Below are 13,335 nucleotides of genomic sequence, written 5' to 3'. Positions count from 1 at the left end.
AAATTCCTATCCATTAACTGTTGCTAAAGCTAATTATTTACTCATAAATGTTCAAGTAAATGCTAAAAAATATGTAAAATATCTCTGCAGCATGGCTATTTTTGTGCAAAATGAGTCATTATTTCTACTATACTACATTTATTGGAACCATCCCAGACTCACAGCAAATTCCTATCCATTAACTGTTGCTAAAGCTAATTATTTACCCACAAGCATTCAAATTATAGCAAAAAAAAACCTCCTTAAATATGGCTGCTACATGCAAAATAAGTGATTATATCCACTGTATTGCATCTACAGGAGCCTGCCCAGACTCAGAGTAAATTCCTATCCATGTAAAACAGCTCCACGTATCAACATGTGGTTGCTAAACGTTCTGTTGTGCTTATTCTAACCTAAAAGCGCCGTGAAGCCAGGCGGCAGGTGAGAGCTGTTCACACGTATTCACCACAGAGACCTTTGTTGAGCCACCCTCCTCCGCTCGGTCCCTCTTGTGATCCGAACTCGGCCCCGCTTGTGCCAGCGTAATTATCTTTGCATGATTACACGGCAGCTAACGTTCAATAAGTAGTTTCCAAATGTCATGCACGTTAGACTGACTGAAGCTTTGCCGGGCCTGGAGTCACAGCAAAACCACCCCCCACCTCCTCCCAGTTTGAATAAGTAAGGTCACCAAAGGTATTAGGATTCCTGAGCAGATGGTCTTGTTGACCGAGTTTTTTGCAGACTGAAGTCGGGCTGCGTCATGGCCGGCAGACTGACCGAGCTCCACAGACGTTGCGTTGATAGGATTAGATTCATTGTGATGTTAAAGGACAATATAGGAAGTGCACATTTTGTCCTCGTGAGCTGAACAATCTGTACCGTAGTTTAATTAGTTCCTGTTTCAACCTGACTTGACACATTCACCGGGGGTTGTGTCATCGTGTTATTGTCCTCAAGTAGGAAAAAATGAACTGCATGACTTTAAAAAAAAAAAAACAACAAGAATAATTGAGTGTAATTTCATCAGCAGCCTCTTACTGTTAGATTGCAAATTTGAGCCAACCCATGCCTCCCTGGTTTTATGGCTCCCTTTACAGCTTAACCACTAATCCAATCAGACTGCTCTGTGCACACGTCTGGTAGACGCACAAACCTGTGTGGCGACATCATTGTGTGTTTTTTTCTATTTCCTTGTCAAAGGAGCAAATTAACTTTTAAAGGTGAAACCAGGTCTTTTTTTTTTTTCAGCTATATATGACAAATTAAGCGCGTTGTGGTGTGTTTGCCATCCAGCGCAGACAAAAAATTATGCAGCACTAATTGTGTTTCTGAAACTCATTTTGCGATACAGGCCCACCGGTGCCATCCTATTAACACGAGATAGCTGCTTGGACTAAAACGCCGGTGTGACTCCATCTGCTCGGCCTCGCTGTGTGCATAAAGCAGGTGGTTATACTTGCAAAACAAACACACCGCCAGAAATATGAGCCAAACGAAGGGCGGTTGCAAATCCACTCCAAAGAAAGGCTGTTGTGTCAAGCCAGCTGTCTGGAACACTGTACCAGCCCTGTCTGCCTTCATCTGCCTCCATGCTTTTTGACCGCGGCAGGATGTTGCAGCTGCCCGTTTACCATTTTTTTTTCATTCAGACCGGGCGTTCGTCACCCAGTAGACGCAGGGGAATCCCTTTGAATGACTCCATGGGGCTGTCTATTTCCATCCACGCTCAACAGTGCGCTTTGTCGTGACGAGGAGTTCAATCAATGGCCATACTGTGCAAAGAAAGGCCTATCATTCACGATCTGGGATGAAGACTGTCTCCTGGATGTGCAAGCTCCACGAGTCCTTTTTCCGGTTCCACGCAGTCGGCGTGACACAACCGAGACTGATAGTCCAAACAAAGCTGCACGCAGTGTTCCTGCCTCGAGACGACACAAGAATCCTCGCAGTTGTAAGGAGGAAATCTGTGAAGTTTGCACAGTTGTCATGGACGTGTGTGAACGCCGGTGGGACTGTTGTCTCAACTGCTGTTTCCAGGGTCAAGAATTGGCTTTGAATCTTGATGCTAACTTTAGCTCGTAATGCTACAGTGCAGGGTTGTTCTGCTCAAGACGACGTAGTGTAGTGACTAAAAGAACAGTTTGGGATTTAGAGAAATGAGCATCTTTGCTTTCTTGCCACGTCTGTCTGGTATATAAACGTCTAAGCTAAGTGCCCTCAGAACCATAACTGTCCATAAAACTGCACCAAGCCAACTGCCCTTTAGCACCATAGCTTGATATAAAACTGTAATTTTTCATCTTCACACTTCGTTTTAAGTGGCTCAATAACGAGAAATGGTGTGTAACTTGTAAAACTTTACTGGTTTTTATAGGCTCTATTATCTAACAGAGATAGGCTAGCCGTTTGCCATCCCTATGCTAAGCTAAGCTAACTGACAGCTTGCTGTATCTGTATATTTAGTGGAGTATTATCCATCGATCAATTAAAATCATGCATCATCTTGTTGATGTCTAAGTATTGGTTTGGGATTTTGAGAAATGTGCTTATTTGCTTTTACGCCAAAATAAGATAAGAACCAAACAATCTGTCCTCTGAACCACAACTCTCCATAAAACTGCAATGTTTCTTCTTCACACCATGTGATTAATTACACAAGAAATGACATGTAGCATAGTGAGCTTTAGTGGTGTTGATAGGTGCAATCTGCTACGTGACCATCCTTATGCTAAGCTAGGCTAACTGACAACTTCCTGTATCCGTATATTTAGTAGACAGATATGAGAATGGTGTCCATCTATCCAATAAGCTTTCCTAAAGTGTCAAACTCCTCCTTTAAATTATGCGTCATCCTTAAGTAGCACAACCTGACTGGGATGTTTAAGTTTGGGAATTGGAGAAATGTGCATAGGTGCCAAAATATCATGAGAAAAAGCTAATACACATCTGTCTGTTAAGCATAAGGCTACAGCCAGCACCTGTAGAACCATGACAGTCCAGAAAACTGCACAGTTTCACCTAGACATGTTATTTTAGATGAATAATTAACAAGAAATGACATGTAAGTTCATCAGCTTTAGTTGTGTTGCTAGGTGCCTTCTGTTACCGAACCATCCTTATGCTAAGCTAAGCTACATATGTCATCCTTGAGTACCAACACCTGACTTGGTTGTTTTTCCCTCCAACAAACAGGCAAACCTGCGAGCCATCGACGTGAAGCTGATGCAGCAGCTTATGTCGATCAACGAGGGCATCGAGTCCATCCGTTGGATGATTGAGGACAAAGGAGGTGTTGCCAGCCAAGATGGCAGCCTGACGGGCAGCTTGTACAGCCTGTCGGACAGCCAGGACGGCGCCTCGCTGAGAGGCAGCTTCAACAGCTTGAACGACGGCAACAGCGACGGCCTGGACGGTCTGTCTGTGGGGAGCTACCTGGACACGCTAGCGGAAGACCTCCCGGATCACCCCTCGCCCACGGACCTCGATTGTTTCGTGGAGAAAACTGTAATCGACGGCGACGCCTTCAGCAAATCCCCTCTGAAACTCAGGGTGGAGTCGGACGAATACTACTGCTTCGGATAGTGCTGAGCGTTACAGAGACTACTGAGACTCGTGTTTTGTGAAGACACAGTTTTAAAAACGTTCTTCTCACACAGCTGCCAGTTTGTTTGTTTTTTCCACACGCTTAATTTTTTCTAGCAGCCGTCTCACCGACTCATGTTACATTTTTACCTTGAAACCACTTGACAATTAAATCTTAACAGTGATGTCTTAATGTCTTATCATGCAGATTAATTCCGTTACGAAGGTGCTCTACTGTGATTCGAGGTGCCTAGTTTCATCTTTCACACCCCGAAGCTTTAGAAGTATTGAAGAAAGGCTGAACAAAAAGCAGCAGCATCAGCCGTGCCGCGACATTTTTCCCCTCCGTCTGTGGAAAACGGGGCTCGTGTTGGTTAAACCACAATCAGCTGATCTCAGCAGAGGAGTAGATTAGGATTTAGCAGCCATTTGGAAAATTGGACGTTTCTTGCTGAGAGGTTAAACTGTTTCAAAGCCTTTAGTTTGAGTGTTACAGCAAGTGCAATTTGAATCCACGCCAAATTCTGAGCACCACCTACTGCACATGTGAAACTTTTAATTATTTTTTACTGATGGGAGTTTCTGAGCTCCTCTCAGCGGCGGCAGAAGTTGTCGTCTCGCACACCAGAGATTAGTTGCACAGACGCTTGACTGAAAACCAAAGTAATGTTGATTGTCTTATAGATCATTTGAGCTGGAGGCAAAACCGCGTCGACGCCAGATGGGAGAGTAATGGATGGCGGACGTATGCGAAACACATGTTTGCTTTGTCGGCACATTTTAATTCTCTGCTGTTAAAAAAAGAAAAAACAGGTTTAACAAGAGCTATACGTTGCTGTACATAAATGTGTTATCTTAGCTTTAAACTCCTTATGTCGGTTTGTTTGACATGTGTATTTTACGACGCCCGCTTTTGGAAGAAAAAGCTGTTTTTGTTTTTTTTTTACTGTTTGCTTTGTTGTGGAAATGAAATAATATATTGTGATTTCTTTTTGCTCACATCGTGTGAAGTTCTTAATGCAGTCGGAGCTGCTGGGCGCTCATCCAATTCTTAGAAACAAACCTCATTATGGCGTCCTAATGAGATGGAAAGTGCACATTATGGCGCTTTCCTTTTTTAGTAAATTTGAGTTAAGGACGATTTATTAATAATGAAGTCAGACTTTGGGCTGCTGTGTGTAATGTGCCGTGGAAAATTACCCATGTTATTTCCTTCTGTCGCGTACCTTTGTCAAAACACTGGGAGATGGTTCTAAATTTGGCAAATGGCTGCTCGTTTGTGCCTTTTAAGACTCCCCAGCTATTAAAAGAGGGGATAATATTTATGGTGGCGTAACGAGCATTATCACAGATGATGAATCGTGTTACCAGAAGGCCGTGAGTGGAACGCTTGGACCGCTCCGTTTGGAAACAACCAACTCAAACTAAAACGAGACGGAGCTTAATTTGAAATGCCAACCATGCAAAATATTTGAAGGTCTGTTGTGTTATTCTCATTTGTAATGCAGCTCGCCAGCTTCTTATCTTTCATGTGATAATTGAAGTTCCAGACGGAGTATACAGGGAAAGTCATTATAGGAAAGATGAGAACCTTGGTCTCTTTGGCTTGCAAATGAATGAGTGGCCACAGGCCACAGTGCTCCAGTAGTTCTTATACTGGGATCTGACATCAGGACTTGGCTTTTGGAAACAGGGCCTTGTTGGATTAGTCTTCAATTATTCACTTTGTCCACAGACCTGCCTCGTGTTTGGGCCTGATCTTGTTTAGCATGGTGAAGGATTGTTGTGGGTGTCTTCCAGCCTTCTTACATAATGTGAAACGGCACGACTGGGCACAAAAGCACACTTTTAGTGTTACAGTAGGTCCAGACAGATATAATCACTTTATCCAGGCACATTAAGCATGCTTGTAACTTTGTCTCACTCCAAGTGCAAAGCGGCTTTATTTGGTTTTATGCTGCCTTCCCTTATCTCTGGCTCCCAGAGGCTTTGGCAAGCTTAAACCCCCCCCCGTCAAGCTGAACCAGGCTGAGGCCACTAAACTGAAGGGATCTTTGAATGGCAGCACGACCTTTTCTTGTCAACGTTTCAATTAAAACCGAAAAAGAAAAACCGTTCTCCCAACTCGCCCAATTTTAACCTAACAAATGTAACCGTGTAATGGATGAATGATAGCTAATGTGGCTCAGGGGGAAATGTTGAGACTAGAGCTAGTGGCCTTGAAATAATTGGACCTACAGAACAGGTTCTGTGAGTTTGTGTTGTAATAGCTCCGAGTTAAAATTCCTGAGTCCTGCATGGTACACTACACATGAACAGGAGTTGCCTTTTGGGCCTTCCCCTGCCCTTATAAGTGTACATTTCCGACATGAAAGGCAGATTCAGACAAGTGCTGTCTTTCACTAAAGCATCCAGTCGTGTTGGAGGAAACACACGGATTGCTGTGCTCAAGCATTACAGTATAATTGTCCCTTTTAGGAAGTAGGAGAGCGGTCCTGCTGTCATTGCAGTGAAGTAAAGTTACTGCAAGTTTGTCAAATCAACCTCACAGCAATTATAGTCGCCGCATTGTGGAGGTGAATGACATCCAGGCTGTGCAGAAAGCAAACAAAAGGAAGAAATCAGCCGCCGTCCCCTGAGTTCGGGGGCAGAGTACAAAACAATGATTTATTCATTCCCTTAGTTAGTCCTCAGTTACTTCACTTGAGCACAAATAATTACACCGTCGTACAGTCGAGACGGCAGCTTCCAGCAGGGATCCATTAGCAAATTAGACACTGGGGTTGGACCTGCGCCACAAGATGAAGGGAAACCAATACCGTCTGGTATCTGGGAAACTGTCACCATGCTAGCAAATGAGGATACGGGATATGGGTTACTGGAGTGGGGTTTAGGGGGAGATCAAAAGAGCCGGAGACAAAAGTGGACCCCTCAGACAGGAAGCCTCGCATTCAGAGTAAACATACGTCAAGTTACTTTATTCTCGTTTAATTAGCTTCTCTCTCTCTGCGGTTTGTTTCACAGTTTTCTGCAGCTTTAAATAGACGTCCATAAACATCCCTGTTACAGTAAAGAGTGTGATGGATGTGTGATGGATACATGAAGCTGTTACATTCCCAGGCAGAGGGACCTCCATGTTTGAGGGTTAGAAGTCGTGGAAAACTTAACAAGGCCCGTCTCATGGCGCAAATATCTCGTTTTCGTCTGCTTAATGAACGTCAAATTTAGCCCTTATGTTGCCCTTCGCGTGGGATTTTCCGACGATAGCGTTCGGCGTCGGACCAACACTTGATCCTCGTTAGGTCGCCGTGCAAGCAGGAAGCCGACTCGCTTATTCGTCAGGAAAACATCAGTTTTCGTTAGATAATGCCTCCGAGTGGCTCCGCTGGCCTTCTGCCAAGCCGTGGCTCAGCGAGTCACTTTTTAAAAAGGCCTCGTGAAACTTTCGCTGCCCCCGCAAAGACACTGCTTTCTGTCAGTGCAAATATTAACAATGGCCGTCTCCACTCGCTTCAATCGCTCGGCCGAGATTTGGACGAACACCCTTCGGAAGCTTCTGTAAACATCGCACAGAAAAGCATCGGAGAAAGCCAAATACGGCGAGCAGACAGCTTGAGAAGTTATTGCCCTCCAGGCTGCTCGGGCTGCATTCCGCCCATAACTCGGGCAGATTTTTTAATCACCATAAACACCAGGAGTGGCTGATTATTTATCTGATGTACTTACAGCCAGGAAGGCTACTAAACAAGCTGTGAGAGCGATTCTGGAACGTTTTCCTCTGAATCCCACAGGATGGAGCAAAATTACACATGAGTCACGACGGTCATTAGTGTTTACTGGCCCACTGGACTTTGGTTTGTTTAAGTTTCTGCTCCACACTTTGACTTTTAGCCCATGAAAGCTGCCTCACACTACGGGATACTTCACAGTATTTGTTGTGACGACACTGGAAACATCATTCGCTTCATGTTGTGGTTTGATCATAAATGGAAAGTATAACAACTAAAAAGGGGTATTCAGGAAGGATATCCACACAATAAATAATGTTTGGGCTCGACACAAACCTTAACTCAACAGCTTACATCAGTCTTTTAGAGTTACGAGAGCTTTTAATGAAATTAGGTTCAACCAACAAACGATATTGAGTCAGGGCTATTAGACTTTCCTCTACAATCAAATGTATTTTTGATTACCAATATCTTAACTGTCTGAAATTGTTCAGGCATGTTAAGATATTGAAGGGGATTTGAAGCCAGTTTCATCAAGTCACTTCAACTTAAATTTAGTTTTAAATCAACCGATGCGAAAATTTGAGTTGAAACTACACAAAATATTAAGTTGATGCAATTACCGACATCATTATGTCCACACTGATAATCAAAATATAGTTTGCAGCTTAAATAGTTGATCTTAATCAGTAAATTTGATTTTGTTTTTTTTTTTCAATCTTGAGAATAGATTCCTTGAATTATTTTTTACAGTAAGTTGGTTTCCAGCTGTTTGCAACTTTAACCTTAAATAAAACCTGATTTTAACATGTTTAATGGAGAATTACAAATTGCTAAACATTAACCAGAACAAACTATTACGTAGTTCTCACGAACCATTTCACAATTTCACATTGTTGTCTGCCAACTGAACCAACAGACAAAACCAGCCTGTTAGCATGCTGTATGCTAAGCTACTTGTGTGTACGGTAAAGTACGTGAGACCAGACACTGGAAAATACTGTTTATGTTGGTGTAAATTGTGAGGTTTTTTAATGAAATTTCAATTTAACGACACAGTGGACCTCAAAATAACCAACCAGCTAGCTAGCAACGTTAGCCTGGATTAGCAAATAGCATTGGCTACGTTATCAAATATTTCCGAATCATTCTAACACTGCTGATTCTGTATTTCTTAATATGTGTGCATACATTGAAAAGACATGCATGCTGATATTGTTTAAGTCCCTCTTGTGCCACCAAAACAGCTCTGGACATGAAACCTTTTGAGGTGTCTTGACCCACATTGGCGGAGACCCACTTTGGGTCCTGTAGAGACTCGACTGATCAGTCTGGCACATCCAATACCTGCTCGATCAGATTGTGAGCTTGGGAATTTAGGGATCAATGCTTTGGGCTCTTGGTTGTGTTGCTCGATCAGTGTCGAGGTGTGTTGTCCCGCTTCTTGGTCCGCAGTAATATTTACGTGGGCGTCAAAGTATCGCCCACGTGAATACCAGAAACTGAGATTTCCCAGCAGAGCGTTGCGTTGTACTGAAATGATTCATGTCGTTCACTCATCTGTTAGTCATTTTGATATTGTGGCTGATCGGTATCCAAGTAAAATAAAAATACACCTATATTTGCCAAAGGAATTGCAAAAGAAGTTCTGCTGCAGTTTGTGGTGCAATGATGACGTTCTGTTCACACACCTTGTTGGTTTTGGTTGGTTGGGTAACATTCCTTTAGCTTTAATGGTGCGGCCTGATTTTGTACGCGCTAATTACCTTTTAGTGGCTACACCTCAGCAATTAGATGGATTTATAAATAGCTGGTTCATCCTGGTGTTGGCTGAAAAGAAGATTTAATGCCATCTATCAATTTTTACATTTGTATTTAACCATCATTCCATCAGTTACAGACAACTTTTAACCATTTAAATAGGGTTTACGTGAAAGTTCTGTTGAATTTCGGATGCAATCAATAACTGCTTGTGAAGCATTCATTTGTAGAGGAACCGGTTTTCCACTGTGACCACCGCCAATGTCAACACATGTCCCGACTATTATGATGTGTTCCAGTGAATGAGGTTCCCGTACAGCTCCTTTGTGCGACTCCGGAACTAAAAATTGGCTTATTAGTCATCCCCAGCCCCAAGTGTGTAACCCTTAGGTAACTGCCGGTGGACGTGAAATCATCACACAGTGCAGATTAATGGCACTAAAGTGACTAAAGCTCAATAATTCATACGTCCTGACATATATTCCTCTTACTTTTTGTCTGGCTCTTCCATTCCCCCCAATGTTCCCTCTTCCCATTCTTGCATTCATTCCCCTTTTTTTATCTTTCCATCTGTTGGATCTTCGCTGTTGCATCTCTGGATCGGAGGCCCTTTCCTGACCACACCATCGCGGTCCGAGCCGTTGAGCCGGCTGAGATTAAAAGCAGGCTGCACAAGCCGGGAACCTTCAGCCGATAGAAAGAGGAGAACAAAACAAACCCCTATCCTATTTGATCCTCCCTTTTTTCACTCCCTTTTCTCTTTCTATCCAGGCCAGGAAGCCTTTCCGTGCCTATATTAGGAATCAAAGAGACTTGTACAGAAGGCGCTGACCCCGTCGGAGCGTTTGAACTTTTCACTTTGCTCTTTGACGGCCAACTTGCGAGTCGCAGAAGAGGCAGAAAAAATTTTTTGCTTTGAAGTTTACAGAAGCTCTTCGGTGTATGCGGTTATTTCAGGTGCATATATTGCAAACTTGGTGTAACTCTGATTTGTTGTGTGAAACATGCAGCTTTGCAGTCGGAAATGGACTACATTAAGATGTTCTCACTGTGTATAATCTCCTCGCTGGTTCCAACCGGTGTGGCCTCCCAGCAACCGGCCAAGAGGTCAAGAATCTTTTCAAATGTTTCCTGGCAACAAGATGACCCCGCGCCGTCAAAGAGAGCCGAGCCGGGGCTCACCCTCGGTCGGCGAGCGTGGTTCAACCCAAAACGTTTCTGCTTTGTGATTCCCTGGACGCTCATTAAGGTCAAATGAGGGCAGTTTGGGGTCGGCAGGAAAGCGTTGCAATTGATTGACCCGAAGAGGTCGAGAAACGTTGATCTGACGACTTAATGAAGAAGTCTTGCGGCGTTTTCAGGATTGTATTATGTTGCTCTTGTTAGCATTTGTGCACATTTTTCCATTCAGACGTCACATAAAATACATATAAACTGTTCCGCCGTCAAAGATGTGTTCGCTCCACGCTCATCTTTTTCCTTTTTTTTTCAAGACTCCTAAAGAATTCTGCTGAGGAATTTCACGATTCAGCTCCTGTTGCCCGAAGCTGTTGCCCACATAAGTTCCTTTTTTAATGCGCTCCTCTGTCATCGTTTCTGTACATTTTCTCCCACAGCCCTGCAGCTTTCTCGTCACGATGGGATCCCAACGGTTTCTGTCTGCACTCCCTCATAAACTGTCATCCTTCGTGCGAAAGAGATGTGATCCTCTTGGGAACGAACAAATGTACTGAACTCTCCCATCGCTGTCCCTGCAAGAGGAGAACCTCCCTCCTCCCGGTCCTCTCAGGGCACTCCTATTATAATCATATTATTGGATTTTTCTGTAAATACTGGACGCAACACGTGTTACGTCATGCTTTTGTGGCTTATCAGGACGCATTTTTTAGCTGTCATCTGCTTTTTGTATCGGTCTTCTAGATGTCAGCAACCCCCGGTTTGACAAACCCGAACGCACAAAGCCGTCAGTGTCCATCTCCTGTCCGGTCTGAGAGCCGTCCAAGTTCAAAACCTCAAAACTCGCCGCTAAAACAGCCTCCTCTGCATCTCAAGGCTGGTGTAACGGGACCTTGAAGATTTCACTCAAGTGCTTTGCTTTAAGAGGTAAAGGACCTCTAATATCCGGAGAGGGGGGGCAGGATTAGGATGCAAAACTTGGCGAGGTTTCCTTGGCACCCTCTTAAAGCCCCCTCATTCAAATCCGCAGCTTCAATGAAAACACAAGATCATTTCTACTTGAGCGGGATTTGGACGGCCTCCATCCGCTTCTGTCATTTGGGGGGAGGTTTGATTTACCTGGAAGTTTGCACGCAGAAGAGAAAGAGGTTTAGAGCTGGAGTGTAAATTTGGGCGGAACAATCGGATAGAGTTTCCTCACACGATCGTGTAATCTATACAGATCGAGCTAAAACATCTGAGTTATGTAAGGGACCGTGCCGTATTTACTGGGCTGGAGAAGGGAGTTGCTGGTACATATGAGCATGACAGAATAATAATAAGAGTGGATTTAACTCAGCACGAAGAATTTAATGTTTCGTGCAGTTGGACACAGTTATAATGACGTTAATCATTAAAAACGAAGAAAGAAAATGGGGGAAAAAGTCTGGAATCAACATGTACAGCAGGTGTTTCCCTTAGAAAAGTTGAATTCCAAACACTTTTCGAAGTGCTAAGACCGTTCCGATGGTGACGCACTTGTCTCTGATGTGCTTTGTGCAAACACTGCCTGCAGTTAAACTGAATTTTGGTCACGTGACAGCTGAGTTAATGGCCTCAGAGTTGCACGAGGAGCACATAATGTTCTGTTTTGTACAGAATCTCTCCCCGCAAACACTTTATTTTTTGACTAATTTTTAATTGAGACACGTAGAAAGAAGCTATTTTGATAAAAACGTCCTGATTTTAAGCTTAGATTAAGTTTCCCAACATCACAGATGAGCACTAAACGCACCGTTGTTGCTAAGTTTCTGTTTTTTCTGGTTCGGATAAACGGTGTAAGTTCTTTCAAAACAACATGCCTCCGTGGGTTTCGAGGTTCGGACGGTTAAGACTTTCGAGCAGAACAACAGTTTTCATGCTGCCACAAGAGAATTATGGTGAAACGCCGCCGCTGACTGACGGAGGCCAGCGTGTCTTTCTAAACTTAACACACTGTGTACGAGCTTCATGTGAGTGCTGCTGGAGATAATGTTCGCTCACTAACATATCAATAGAAAATAAGTTGATTGATTGATAGCACACCTCATTAAAAACAAGTCTGTTCTTTCCAGGAAAAATCTAAAATACCCAACCCTGCGTACAAATAATTTGTGGACAACCCCTAACATAGAAGGTGTAACATATCTGAATATTTCACACTATAAATGACATGTCATCATCCCCAGCTCTCCCCTCCACCACCACACTCAACAGTTGGAAACCCACACCGCTGAAATAACACCAAGCTTTTGTCTCGACTTGTCTCTGATTACCGCGGCGTTCGGCGCCCCCAGCCCCCACATACATACCCTGTGGGGATAGCCACCTGTCTCGGCCGACTCCTGGGACGCCTCCGTGGGCTAACAGACAGCTCTTTGTGCCGCGGCGGATGGAGGGGGTTAAGCTTCTTAGTTGGCTGTTACTGATAGGACTCGGGAGACTTGTGCTGTCAGGGAGGGGTTCCGCGGCGACACGACTCACCTGCTGTCAAGTTTTTAATAATTATCGCCGCCGGTGCTCTTCGCAGCGCCGCTTTTTGCTTGTCGGGTTGACCCAACATAGCGCGGCAGAGGCCAGTCAAGGTGACATCGGCCCTAAAACACACAGCGCAGCTACCGCGGAGACTGATAGCTGACCTTAGAGTGTTCGCGCCGCCGGCAGTTTGCGTTAATGATTGCCTCTGTACGGGATCATCGGCGTTGCGCTGCCGGCCGACAGCTTGTCTGCTTATGTAGATGGATGGAGGTTCTGCCCCCACGTTCGCTCTGTCGGCGCGGCGGCCACACAGGAGAGGATGTTGTACTTTTTGCTAAGAGTTCTAATGAAGACAAATGATCACGCAGATTGCTGATAGGGGTAAAAAAGAAGTGCTGGAAGAGCACGGCGGATTTTCTGGGTCTTAAAAACTAGCAGCCCGTTCAGTTGTAAATTATTCTGCTAATGGCCTTTCAGGAACACTTCCTCATATATTCCAGCTTACGCAGGAAAAGACCTTCTGCAGCGACCCGGTGAATATTTACTGAGGAGGAATCTTTAGGATATTGACCAGCTTGGTGACCAAGTGTTCAGGAACTGGCTTTTT

General features: G+C 44.1%; 1 protein-coding gene across 1 annotated transcript in view; it reads left to right on the top strand.

Moving 5' to 3' along the window:
• lurap1l (leucine rich adaptor protein 1 like) overlaps positions 1-8,929 on the top strand; it is a 10,034-nt gene extending 1,105 nt beyond the window's left edge. The window contains exon 2 of the mRNA XM_008289293.1: positions 3,178-8,929. Coding sequence (XP_008287515.1) covers positions 3,178-3,567 — 390 coding nt within the window. The 3' untranslated portion in view covers positions 3,568-8,929. The remainder of the gene's footprint in view (positions 1-3,177) is intronic.
• The last annotated feature ends 4,406 nt before the right edge of the window (positions 8,930-13,335 follow it).

The sequence above is a fragment of the Stegastes partitus genome, unplaced genomic scaffold (assembly GCF_000690725.1).
Source record: "Stegastes partitus isolate 25-593 unplaced genomic scaffold, Stegastes_partitus-1.0.2 Scaffold604, whole genome shotgun sequence".
Classification (NCBI taxonomy): Eukaryota; Metazoa; Chordata; class Actinopteri; family Pomacentridae; genus Stegastes; species Stegastes partitus.
Note: the sequence above shows the minus strand (reverse complement) of the source record. Positions and strands in the feature narration are given on the sequence as shown.